Source organism: Aspergillus fijiensis (assembly GCF_003184825.1).
Source record: "Aspergillus fijiensis CBS 313.89 unplaced genomic scaffold BO72scaffold_48, whole genome shotgun sequence".
Classification (NCBI taxonomy): Eukaryota; Fungi; Ascomycota; class Eurotiomycetes; order Eurotiales; family Aspergillaceae; genus Aspergillus; species Aspergillus fijiensis.
The window spans coordinates 128381-140066 of NW_024469024.1; the positions used below are offsets into that span (position 1 = coordinate 128381).

At 49.1% G+C, this 11686-nt stretch overlaps 4 protein-coding genes across 4 annotated transcripts; 2 read left to right on the forward strand and 2 right to left on the reverse strand.

The window, feature by feature from the left end:
• Window positions 1–638: 638 nt before the first annotated feature.
• On the forward strand, window positions 639–1369 carry BO72DRAFT_450699 (uncharacterized protein). The gene is made up of 3 exons (XM_040945318.1): window positions 639–849; window positions 919–993; window positions 1073–1369. The coding sequence occupies exons 1-3, from the start codon at window positions 688–690 to the stop codon at window positions 1349–1351; spliced, it is 516 nt and encodes a 171-aa protein (XP_040798458.1). The 5' UTR covers window positions 639–687; the 3' UTR covers window positions 1352–1369.
• Window positions 1370–4489: 3120 nt separating this feature from the next.
• Window positions 4490–5633, forward strand: BO72DRAFT_450700 (putative fatty acid repression mutant protein). Its single transcript, XM_040945319.1, has 4 exons — window positions 4490–4887; window positions 4951–5029; window positions 5085–5120; window positions 5175–5633. Exons 1-4 carry the CDS (start codon window positions 4591–4593, stop codon window positions 5372–5374), a joined length of 612 nt encoding a protein of 203 aa, XP_040798459.1. The 5' UTR covers window positions 4490–4590; the 3' UTR covers window positions 5375–5633.
• A 2138-nt stretch (window positions 5634–7771) lies between these two features.
• On the reverse strand, window positions 7772–8194 carry BO72DRAFT_499071 (uncharacterized protein; the record flags this gene model as incomplete). The annotated part of the gene is made up of 1 exon (XM_040948816.1): window positions 7772–8194. The coding sequence occupies one exon, from the start codon at window positions 8192–8194 to the stop codon at window positions 7772–7774; it is 423 nt and encodes a 140-aa protein (XP_040798460.1).
• A 1765-nt stretch (window positions 8195–9959) lies between these two features.
• BO72DRAFT_499072 (uncharacterized protein) lies at window positions 9960–10439 on the reverse strand (the record flags this gene model as incomplete). Its single annotated transcript, XM_040948817.1, has 1 exon — window positions 9960–10439. One exon carries the CDS (start codon window positions 10437–10439, stop codon window positions 9960–9962), a length of 480 nt encoding a protein of 159 aa, XP_040798461.1.
• Window positions 10440–11686: the final 1247 nt, after the last annotated feature.

The window sequence follows — 11686 nt, forward strand, 5'->3', positions numbered from 1 at the left end:
CCGCGCAGGAGGGCGGGGGGATTGCTGGTATTCTCACAGCGGTAGCCCGCATTGAAGGCTAGGTCTTCCGACGCTGGTATGCAGCATGGATGGAGGCCGCCGACAAAGGTCAAGCGCCGCCGCGCGGTTCTCGCTGTACTCGCAGCCGGGGGTCAGCACGCAGCGGATTCTCGGTGAGCTGGTGGACGGCCCGGCAGGATCAGAAGGAGATGTGGGTGGCGGAGGATACGGCCGAAAGAGGGCTACAGATCCAGGCGGGGGCGTTTACGGTGCTGATCACCAGGTCATTTGCGTTGGTTGTATAGTATCTCTGGGATGAAGCGTAAGATCCGTTGCTAGTTTCCGTTTAGTAAGTCGGATGGTGAGATCTTGTGGTGCCATCGCCTGCCGCCGAAACGATGCCTGCGGGGGTTGAGATGGCGTTTCCATGCTGGGAGATTGCCTCAGATGTGAGATATAGCATGCAATTGATAATTTATGACGGAATATGTCATTCACTTAGCCTTTTTCGAGACATCGGATATGGAAGCTTGACCAGGGGGTGGGTTTTGGGGACCCCTGAGATAAGGCTTCTCTCCGTTAACTCCGGACACCCCTGCCCAACCCTCATGGAGTATTTAAACGCTACCTGTGCCCATGCTGGAGAAGTAGACAAAACACACTCCATTCTCTTCCCACGATTCTGCAATGACTCAGACAGGACGTCAGGCCGAGCGCCTCTTGCGCCTCACCATCAAACTCTACAAAGGGCAAGCCCGCCAGGGTGGAGAGGGCCACGACTTTGCCCGCGACTACGTGGTCAAGGCGGCCAAGCTGCATGCGAAGCATGGTATCTACGCCTACCAGCAGGTGAGCGCCAATCCAATCCATGTGGCCCAGTATCGCATCCCAACCCCCCCTTCTGACACACAACAATAGTGCTACTCCCCGCCAGCCTATCGGACCTTCGTCGACGAGATGAGCCGCCGCAACAACCGCGGCTGGGTGATTGATGTAGGATATCAGCCCGGCCTCGTCCATTTACTTGGCGTCCATTGACCAACCCCAGAGACTGACAATCGAATGCCGATAGGACCACGACGTAACCATCGAATTCTACTTCCGCAGCTTCGAGGAACTCAACAAGGTCAACCACGACCCGGAGTTCCAGGCGCTGCAGGCCAGCGAGGAGCCCTACGTCAACCGGGCGCACACCGTGGTCTCGCTGTCGTGGATCGAGAAGTACGTCGACAATACTGAGGTGGTCAATATCGTGGATGATAAGTCGACCTACCCCGGTTACGATGAGTTGTTGGATCTGTCCACTGCGCTGCCGACGGGATCGGCGGCATGGGCGAAGAAGGAGGAGTAGATTTGGGAGTGGATCGACCGATCATATCATATCTCCTTAGATTTGATATAATCGAGACTGTGTGTGTTCCGACCGAACTGGGTTCGTAGTGGAGTCAAGTCGTATTTCCCAATTTTTCGCAAACTGGTGGAAGTTCGCTCGGCGTGCGGCGTAGGATCTGAGGACTAAGGCATCCCAGCGATTAATATAACTTCCACCAAGCAACACCAACAATTTTACCCACGTACATCATCGACATTGCAACGGTCTCTCCCGTACCTACCGATATCCAACATCACACCTTCCTTATCCTTTCAATACCACTGTGACAACAAAACAAAGATGACTGACTACGCCTCCACCCCCATGACAGCCACTGACCTGGCCACCGCCCTCCTCGGCCTCAGCCCACTGATGATTTCCGCGGCCTCGCTGGTCTGAGGTTTGAGACCTGGTCGATGATGTGAAAGGCCTGGATTTCGAGCAAAGAGCATGCGCTGCATGGATAGTTGGGGCATAATTTCACGACGATGGTGATGTTTGATGTGCCTTAAGTGGTGATACTTTCTTGTGCCATAGCGAGCTTCTCAATGATTTTCTTTGTTCGAGTGTTGCCTGGAGGGAGCACGGGAGGAGAGGTTTGGGTGTGGGCAGATATTGAATGTTAGGGTAGTAGGTATGGTGCAGGGATGTGTGGGAAGAGTCGGACACGGAGTGTGAGGGTGGACTGAGATGACATGAGATGGGATGATAACAGGGATGGCATCACACAAGGAAATGTACCGATTGCGAGTGGCTGTAGGAATGTAGCTACAGTGAGCTGTGGCTTGAAAAAGAAAAACGCCATTGTGACTCTATCAGAGCACTAAAGCCGGTGGAGTGTGTTTTCTGTGTGCGTTGTCTCATGGAGTTAACAAATCTTATGTCCTAAATTCCGTCATTCATGCATGCATGCATGCATGCCACACCATCAGACACCGAGGTTTAATCAAACAACAAGCTTCCCTCACGAGACTCGTGATGCATGCGGGATCCCGGGGGGTGTACTGCACATAACCCTAACTGACTCGGCGACTCGGCGAGCGGGAGAGCATTCGAGGCGTCTCTTGGCCGCGCCTGTACTGAACCGCTCAGTGCCTCCGCCCCCGTTATTGACTCGCTTTGCTGCCAATTTTGACAATCCCATCCAGTCACAGGCCTGTTGTGACTTCTGAACTCGGTGCGCCAGATAAGACTAAGGCCCCATCAGTTCGGCGGCCAGCCCTCGGCGGATCAAGGCGAGAAAACCGTGCGGGTTGATATCCCACGATGAGTCCGAGATCGAGTTGCTCGGTTGTCGCTATTAGATTTGTCCTTATCATGTTAGGTGAGGGACTGGGCTCATCTAAAGATAAGAGCAGTGAATCGGGTAATCAACATGGGGTCAAAAGAATGGGAATTGTTTGAGCAGGAGCCGTAGGTGAATTAGGGTTGGGCGATATGATACGTTCCCTTCAGCCTTCACCATGTGGGGGCGCATCTCGCAATGTTGCACAGCCACCTTTTTGTATCTGACCGTCTCGTTCCACCCCCGCATTAAGCACTTGACTGTGTGTGCCTGCCTTCTCTTCCCAAACTCTCCAACAACTTACCTCCTATCTTCCCCAAAATTCAAATAGACACGTAAGCTATTCATTAATGGAAGAGGAGTGACCACACCAGAGTGAGCCGTTACTCCAATGGCTCCCTGCGGAAAGAGGAAGTTGATACAAATTCATTTGACTTTGTCTTATGGTCAGGGAAGGTATTCAGGATCGCATAAGCTTTACTACAATTCAAGACACCGTGCGTACTTGAGACGATTCATAATCGCTTGAGATTACTCAGAACCTCAAATATGAGGAAATAAAGGGAAGAAGCGAACACCCCTTCACCCCACGCTGTACATGCATAGGCAGTAGGGACCTCAGGCCCCGGCTGGAAGCTTATGTGACATCCCTGATAGGTGGCCGAGATATCTGTGCGATTGATTTTATTTGTTCAACTTCGTACATTCTTATATTCAACGCGAATGTCAGTCGATGACCTATAGATGAGGCAACTGAGAGCTTGTTTCAGCTAGGAACTCGACTCGAGTTCATAAAAAGGTTACAACGCTCGGCAAGGAAATATAATTCTCCTTAACAACCAAAAAGACTACTTATTTTAATCTGACCAGATTATTAGAGGTCTTGCGCTGCGTTGGACATTCCCAGTTGCGGTGCCCTTCCCAGTTCCTAATAGGCTTAGCGTTCGGAATTAGGAAGGCGGTCTTACTGCAGTGGCCGGGCCCGGGGCCAGATCGGGCACTGCAGGCCTTTCCAGTTCCCAATGTAGTATAGTTAGGATACTCCACGATTGGCCAAAAGGCACGCTAGACCGATTCAGGAAGCGCACGGCTCGACCCTGGCCCTCATCACGTGCAAATTATGCCGGTTTTTGGGAACTGGGCAACTGGGCATGCCCAGTTGAGGGCATGACCTCTATTGGGTAGGTCCGTCTCATTCCCATCGCATAATTTTGCCACAACTTTAAATACAGCACGAAGTGATTCGGAATACGACCGAGCAGACGCTCTAGGACCCAATCGACCGACAGAATCGGAGGTAATATTGCCCGACTCACCGGCACTGTTTGATTGGTCGTAGGGATCGGCAGTAAGCTGGCCGACCACCCGGCGGTATCAAAGTCGACGAAAGAACCGGAAGTGTAGATGTCCGACACCCCGGTGGTGCCAGATCGCCCGTGCGGCATAGTTCAAATCACTCGAGGCTATCATGTTCTACTGCAGGTGAATAACATGCCATTCTTAGCTGATTGATTGAGACAGACTTTCAGAGGATGCTGTGTGAAAACACCCTAAGCTGATCGCGCAAAAGTGATCTATTATCAAGAAAGTAAACAAGGATACCTGCTCAACGCGATGGAATATAGACCGACACGCGTGAAACGAGATCGACTTCCTGACTGCGAATTAGAACGAGAAATGTCGGGCGCAGTTTTCGCGTATCGGGAGGAGAATTTGTTGAAGACACTAAGCTTCACCAGACGAAAGAATAAGCAAGGCTGAGTATATTATGGTCTGTAGTGGATACTCCGCATTCCTTCGTCCCTCTTTTCGCGTACTATTTAAGACTTGTAGCCCACCCACTTGTAAAAGAATGATCACAAACTCCCCAATTGCTCTGCTACCAGTCATTTCTTTATCTCATCACTTAATCCGGGCACCATTCCACTACGTCATGCACAATCTCGCGACCGCTGTGAGCGACGGCTTCAGAGGCCGTCGAACGATCTATGCTCTATCCGACGAATCCACAATCTCTGATGAGAGATTAGAAGAATTGATCAATGAGGTGGTCCTACACACCCCCAGTGCTTTCAACAGCCAGGCAACACGCCTCGTGGTTCTACTCAAAGATGAGCATCGGAAGCTATGGGACCTGGCAGCAGAAGTGGCCTCCTCGACAGTGAGCCCAGAGTTGTTTGAGAAGCTCTACAAGCCACGGATTGCCATGTACCGTGCTGGATACGGGACTGTAAGTGAGCCCTGCTGATGCGCTTGGCATTACCGTCAATAAGGCCTAATCACCACGCAATAGGTATTATTCTACGAAGACCCGATGCCTCTGAAACGCCTCGAGGAAAAGTGGCCTATGCTCAGGGATAAATTTCCACAATGTAAGTGACATCAAACGAGAACATTGGAAAGACAGCAGTGCTAACTTCTTTCCAGGGTCCGAGCATTCCAATGGCATGCATCAATTTGCACGTAAGTCCTGTCGTTGTCTGCAAGATCGATCAACATTTCGCTGACACAACCTAGTTTGGGCCCTCCTGGAAGCAGAAGGGCTGGGATGTAATCTTCAGCATTATAGCCCCATGCTGGATGCCCCTATTACTGAGCATTGGAACGTCCCTGGAAGCTGGAGTCTCAAGGCTCAGTTGGTTTTCGGGAAGCCAGCCGGTTCCCCGGTGGAGAAGACCTTTGAGCCTCTAGGCCAGAGAGTATTTATCCACGGATAATTTTTCAAGCTACTGGTTACTTTGACATGATATTCCTGTTTTCTAGCTTTCAAATTTGCTGTCTGTGCGAAGAATATGCGTGGCCATACTTGATATGCATTAGAGGATTACCATTTTCTGTCTTGCTGTCTGAGATTGAATGTATTGAGTCGAGTACCCATCCCAGACCATATGCTCGGAGCAATCGAAGCAACATTGACGCAGCAGAAACAATTGAATTCGGTGTTGTTTCATGTTCGACAGTTTGGCCGAGTCTGACCAGGGATCCAGTTCTTGAAATTACCTTACTGGAGGTGGATTAGAATCCATACCTTGACATCCAAAGAATCCCAATCACGAAGAAGAAGGAGGTAAAATCCACATAGAGGTGGAATAAAGGATTAAGTCATATCAGGCTTTCGCACAAGTCTGCTGCGTTCAAATCTATGTCAAAGTAGAATAGATCTTCATCCCTTTTCATACCTGTCGCCAAAGGCCGCTGTAAGGAATTATTCCAGCCACGGTATATCATGACTGAACTGACACTACATGGTCCCTCGGGGCATTATCGCGTCATGATTCCGAAGATCAAGAGCAGCCTTTGTTGCGGGACTGCGAGCTGGAGCAACTCGATAGACGGGGCTTCGATTGTGACACATACTGATTGGGTTTGGTAGTCACTTCTAAACAGAGAGGGGTACAGCAGAATGTGGTTAGCTGGCATTCGAATCTATTGTGTATCCCAACCCGCGGCATGACTAATGTGAATGTCTTAATTTATTAGACCTTGAACACAAGTTGGTACTCATCCGGGAGAGTGAGAATGATTGAAGAGATGTTGACCGGCATCGACCAATAAGACTGCATCCCACGAGAGCTTTGAATTTCAATCACTGTTTGTCAGAGCCCTTGAGTTTGTCAGAGCCCTTGAGTGAATAAGAACAACGAAATAGCGTCGATTGATCAGCTAACCATCAAGCTCGTACTGATACATCAGCACTATTGGCCACAAATTCAAGCATTATTACTCTTTACTTGCAACCACATTGGCACAGGTATTGTATACAGACATTGCAGCAGTGGTGAAGAATCTCCGAGCCTGGAGCAGGCATCGGTCATGTGAATATGCAACTCATTCCGGCGAGCTCCGTCGGCCTCAACAGCAGCTACAAAAACGGCGGAAATGGCCGGTTCGAAATGGGAAAAGTGAGTGGCTCACCTCTAGGAGAGCTCGCTAAGAGATCAATTCCTTGACGGGTTCGACGAGACATTCTAAAATCACGCTATTAGTTGAATTACACGGGCATTAGTCGGTCTTCGATACACAGGGAGCAAAGGAGCGTTCCACTACCTCCAAGTTCAATGCCTATCAAGACAAAGTTGGGTATCAAATTTTTGAGCCCGGAGAAACACTTGTGTACGGTGCTCAGCCCGGTTGACTTCGCAGAAGACTCACATCACGTGCCCAAAAGTCACGCGAGCTTCGCAGCCCTGCACCTACATACTGGGCTGAGTCTCTTCCCGGGGGGTGAAGAGCTAGAGTAAGCCTGGAGGCCCGCGACATCTCCGAACGGGAAGCGCTGTCCGCGGGTGGATCTCAAGCCAAAGGGAAGGTCATAGAGGTAGGCCCTTCTTCGTGGAAGAGCGACGGAGCCGGGCGATGAGCAGTAGCACCTTCATGTAGGGCTATCAATACATGCAAAGCGATAATAGCACGCTCTCGCCTAAATGTTTTCTGCCAGCAACTTTGAAGGCCTTTCGAAGCTACGCGATAAGTGACCGACTGCCGATCCACAAGTAGTCCCCACAAACCGCGGCGGCAGAGAGAAGATCAAGCTAATATGAAGTACTCCCATCCAAGCAAAAGTCTTCTGCGCTTTGTGAATAATTTCCAAGTATCTTTCCTTCTTGGTTGAATCGGCGGAAACTTTGTTGTGTGCATAGACTTGGATGTATCGTGCAAAAAAGGTTGGTCGCTTTTCGAACTTCACATCATTTTGTGAAAGAAGAACGAGATCCCAGTATAAAGTTGATAGTTTTTGTTTGTGTAAATGAGCTTGAATAGTACAACTCTACATTACGATAAGGTAAACTTTGTCTCAAACATACCAGTGCTGGAGATACTAACTTATAGTAGGTACAGTAGTAACTTGGCTCCCAAGATCTTCAAACGTACAAGCAGGCTATTAGCCCAATCAGAGTTATGTCTGATTCTATAGCAGAATTGCTGCACTACATTGTTGTATGTAGGTGTCCTACACATCCAGAGAACAATTCCTGCATCCATTCTAGGAGATTGAGTGATGTTTATAGTATTCTTTTGCTATGCTTTCTGAGAATAAAAGAAACACAGAGCCAAGAAGCGACAGAGACGATAAACCTTCCAGGCCCCGGCCTAAGTATTTCATCCGTCCTACCTTAGGACGGGTCGACTCCAAGACCCAAAGCCCCACACCCATCCAGGCATGTCCATAGAAAAGCCAAAAACACCTCTGGGTTCTCGTCGTCCACGGGGGGCGCAAACTCGCTGCGACCCTGGTACTCCAAGCGCTGCGGCGGGCCGTCCCCGGCCGTGGGCTCAGTGTAGAAACGACAGGAATCCCTGGTCGAGAGAACCCCACCCAGCGGCTTCCCATCGGGCTGCGGATGCCGCTGCTGCTGCCGCCGCTTACTGTGCCATTGATCCTGGAGGATCTGCACGGCAGGTGCCCAATCGTCCCTAAGGAGTTTGGCATTCTTGATATGAATCACTACGACGGAGACATGGTCGCCGTGCAGGGTGCCGATATCTGCCTCGCCAAGCTCGGTGAACTGGGTGAATGTCTCCGGGAGGCTGAGCATCTTGGGCTTTTTGCTTATTCGACGGATTCGGAGGTGCATGACCCGGAGTATGAGGGGTTGGTGGACTTGAGGAGTTGGCGGGTTCGGCTAATTGAGAGCCATTAGCCCCTATTTATGCAGTTGTGCTGCGGGCGCGGAGAAATCTCTTTGTCTGAATTTTTCATATATATTTGCCGTGTACTGAAAGAGTTTTTAGGCGAGGAACAAAGGCCTTTGTTGGGAGCATAAGACCCGATCGATCTGGGTCATCGTCATGATTTGTTCCGGTTTTAGAGATGTGTTATACGAAACGCGCCTCGGAAATGGCTGCTGATAGGGGGTTATATGCATGCTATGAACGACGTGATCATTCGTGTGGGAGAAAGGATTGTGAATGGTTGGTCTCCTAAGAGAGTGTTTTCGCCGGGACCTGACATGCGCGCACGGGTGGCTTGTCAAAGGATCGATCAAATATGTGTTTGAAGGTCGGTACCCTCCGCTTACTACTAGTCGAGAGCCCGTATGAGAAAAGGGTCACTGTAAAATAGCCTCGTTTAAAGAAAATGATTCTAGAGCCGAGTGGGATGATTTATTACTACGGCTATGCCAGGCTACAATTTTGGCCCATTTGGGGGAAGACTGAGCGAATGGCAATGATTTAAGCGTTTGTCGATGGACGGGTGGGGAAGAGAATCAAGGAGAGTGATATATACCTTACACACTCAGAGATCGAAGATTATAACTGTTCAGGATCAAATATTTCTTGTCGGTGGGCAAAGGTAGCATACGATATGACGGAAAATATTTTAGGCGACTGTGTTGTAGTCTCAATACCCCATACAATCCCGCACAGCTGATCCTTTACTTGATGATATACCTAGTAATCAAAATGCCGGTAGTAATGATTTTGTGATTCTCCCTATAAGAACCTCAGCTGATACTATTATTACTTACCTGGACGACAGGAATTAGTTTCCGCTCACACCCGTGATGATTATCATCCTCTGTGTATACTGACTCAGGAAAGACTTTTTCAACACACCACCTTCCTTTCTTCCTACAACCATTCCACAAGCCGCTGCTCCTTTAGTATACGATATCAGCAAAGAAAGCCTCTCATCTTCCAACACGTCTCCTAATCTACAACAATTATACATTCGAAATGTTCGACCCCAGTGACTCTGATCAACCAGCCGCGGCCAGGGTCTTTGTTATCTGGCTGTTTATTGTAGGCAGCTTATAGCGGTTGCCCCCTTTTTGCTTCTGCTTTTTCCACCTCAGTAAGTAGTTCGCCCTTGAGTAGTTCGCACCTATGACAATGCAGGATTCAGACGAAGTAAAAGATATGGTGAACACTGAAAAGCAGCTGTGTAGGTACCTCCTCCCAAAAGCCGCATGTGCCACCAACACCCAGACTCAGACTGTCTGGTATGGACTGACAGCTGTTCAAGCCACTATTGATGAATGGGGTCGTGTGATAGTAGTGTTTCAGCAGTAGCTGGACTGCGTCTGATTGGTGGTCAGAGGAGCAAGAGGAAGATGATATCGCTTTACGTCAGACGGTCACTATGTCTGAGTCTGGACTTGGTTTTACATGGCGTAGAAGCTGTTCATTGCTCGAATCAAGATCGCCTGTTCTATTTGCTGAAATAAAGTATTTCATATATCTCTTTGGTTGTGAATGCTCCTTCATTTGTTTTTTTTTCTAAAAAAGAAAAATGTTTACGTATCTGTTTATGTATCTAATCGTCAAAAATGGAAACGAGCGGGAGAGAACTGTCGGGTATTAGTACCCTTCTTCCCACATAAGACTCGTCGAATCTTCAACCCCCGCCTCAGACCCAGCTTCAGCTTCATTCCCATAAATATCGCACAATGCTTCCAAAGCATCCTTAAAATCTTCCCAATTTTCTTCCAGGTGCAGCTCGCCATACTCGTCCACACCTCCATACTCCCAGCGCAGCGGCGGGCCACAGGTCCCGGACCCAATGTGGGACTCGATAAATATGCGAACACATCCCCTGGCAGCGAGAACACCACCCATTCGCCTGCGGCAAAGAGCTGGGTTCTTTAGCCAGCGGTTCTGCCATACTCCCTGCAGAATTTGCAAGGCCAGCGCCCAATTATCGGCAACGAGCTCTGGGTACTCCACATTCTCAAGCAGTATGACCGCAATCCAGGTCGCGGAGAGTTTACCGATGCCGGGCAGCTTCTTCTGCTCGGTGAACATGGGGATACGATGGCTATCGTCTGCAGGCTGTGCCATGGTTGTGGAACGTTTTCTGGACTATTTGGAACTTGACTTTGAAGGCGTCGAGTTTGTCCAAGGATGATAGACATGTGGTCTGATAATCTTCTCTGGGATTCAGATGTAGTACCTCAATTTATATCTTCTGTCTGGCGTAGACAGGTATGACCTTCACTCGAGTTTAGTACAAAGACCATTGGTCGGTTGAGGGAAACTTTCCCTGCATGAGACTTGCAGATAAAGGCTTATCTATTGAAGAGTTCCATGTTGCGTAAGTGAACAAACGATGGAATACAATCGTGAAGAATATCGGTAAAGGATATGCTTTGAATGCCTCGCTGGGAGACTTTCATCGAGTTTTCACGGCATGGGTTGGTAGAGTGAAAAAAGAACACGTCTTTTGTGCTAGTACAGGACAAGGAATCTTGAAGGAATATGAAGCTAGGATTGATGCTGACGAGCCTTGAAGGATGCAGTCTGCCGCAAGGGTGGCAGCAAAATGACCGGGAACGCCGCTCACTAACGTATAAACAATATGGAAGCTACAGCACAAGCTATTTACTCCACCAGGAGTATGCATCAATCAAAGGGATTTATTTATATCATGAGAATGAAAGTTCTTTTAAAATACAATCTAGGGCAAAAAGAGGTTAATCATTGCTAATGCAGGGCTTGATTCTAGCCCACTCTTTGTTCCTGTTTCTTAGCTTTCTCAGGTCAAAACCCCGAGCCACACGCCCCCTAATGATGTGTGAGTTAAAGTGTGGAATGTGACTCGGTCTCAGACACCTCAGACTCCTCAGACTCGTCCTCGAAGAGGATCTGGAATTCGAGCGACCCCCGCGAGAATTGTGAAAAGTCCATGGTTTTGGTGCACCACTCGCTCCGGCCCAGATAGCCCTAGCTCTCGGGTTGGCCGTCCATCTTGGGAGACTCAACGCACATTCGAACGCCGTCTCAGCAGTTGAGGACTCCGCCCAACTCTTTCCCGCGAAGCTGTGGGTGGGCTTGCCGCTGGAGCTGCCATTTCTTGCGAAGCCCGATCAGCCCAAGATTAGAAGCCTAGAAACTACCTAGGTATGAAATAACTAGGTCGACAAAACGCACATGCTTAATAATTCGATCTCGCGGTTGTTAGGATATTCCATGGAAGCCAGTTTACACATAGTCTATAAGAAGAAAACCCATATCTAACGAATTGGACACAGGCCCCTATGATCTCGTTATATCGCGAGGTGACCGTAACGTTAGCCGCCATGGCGTTC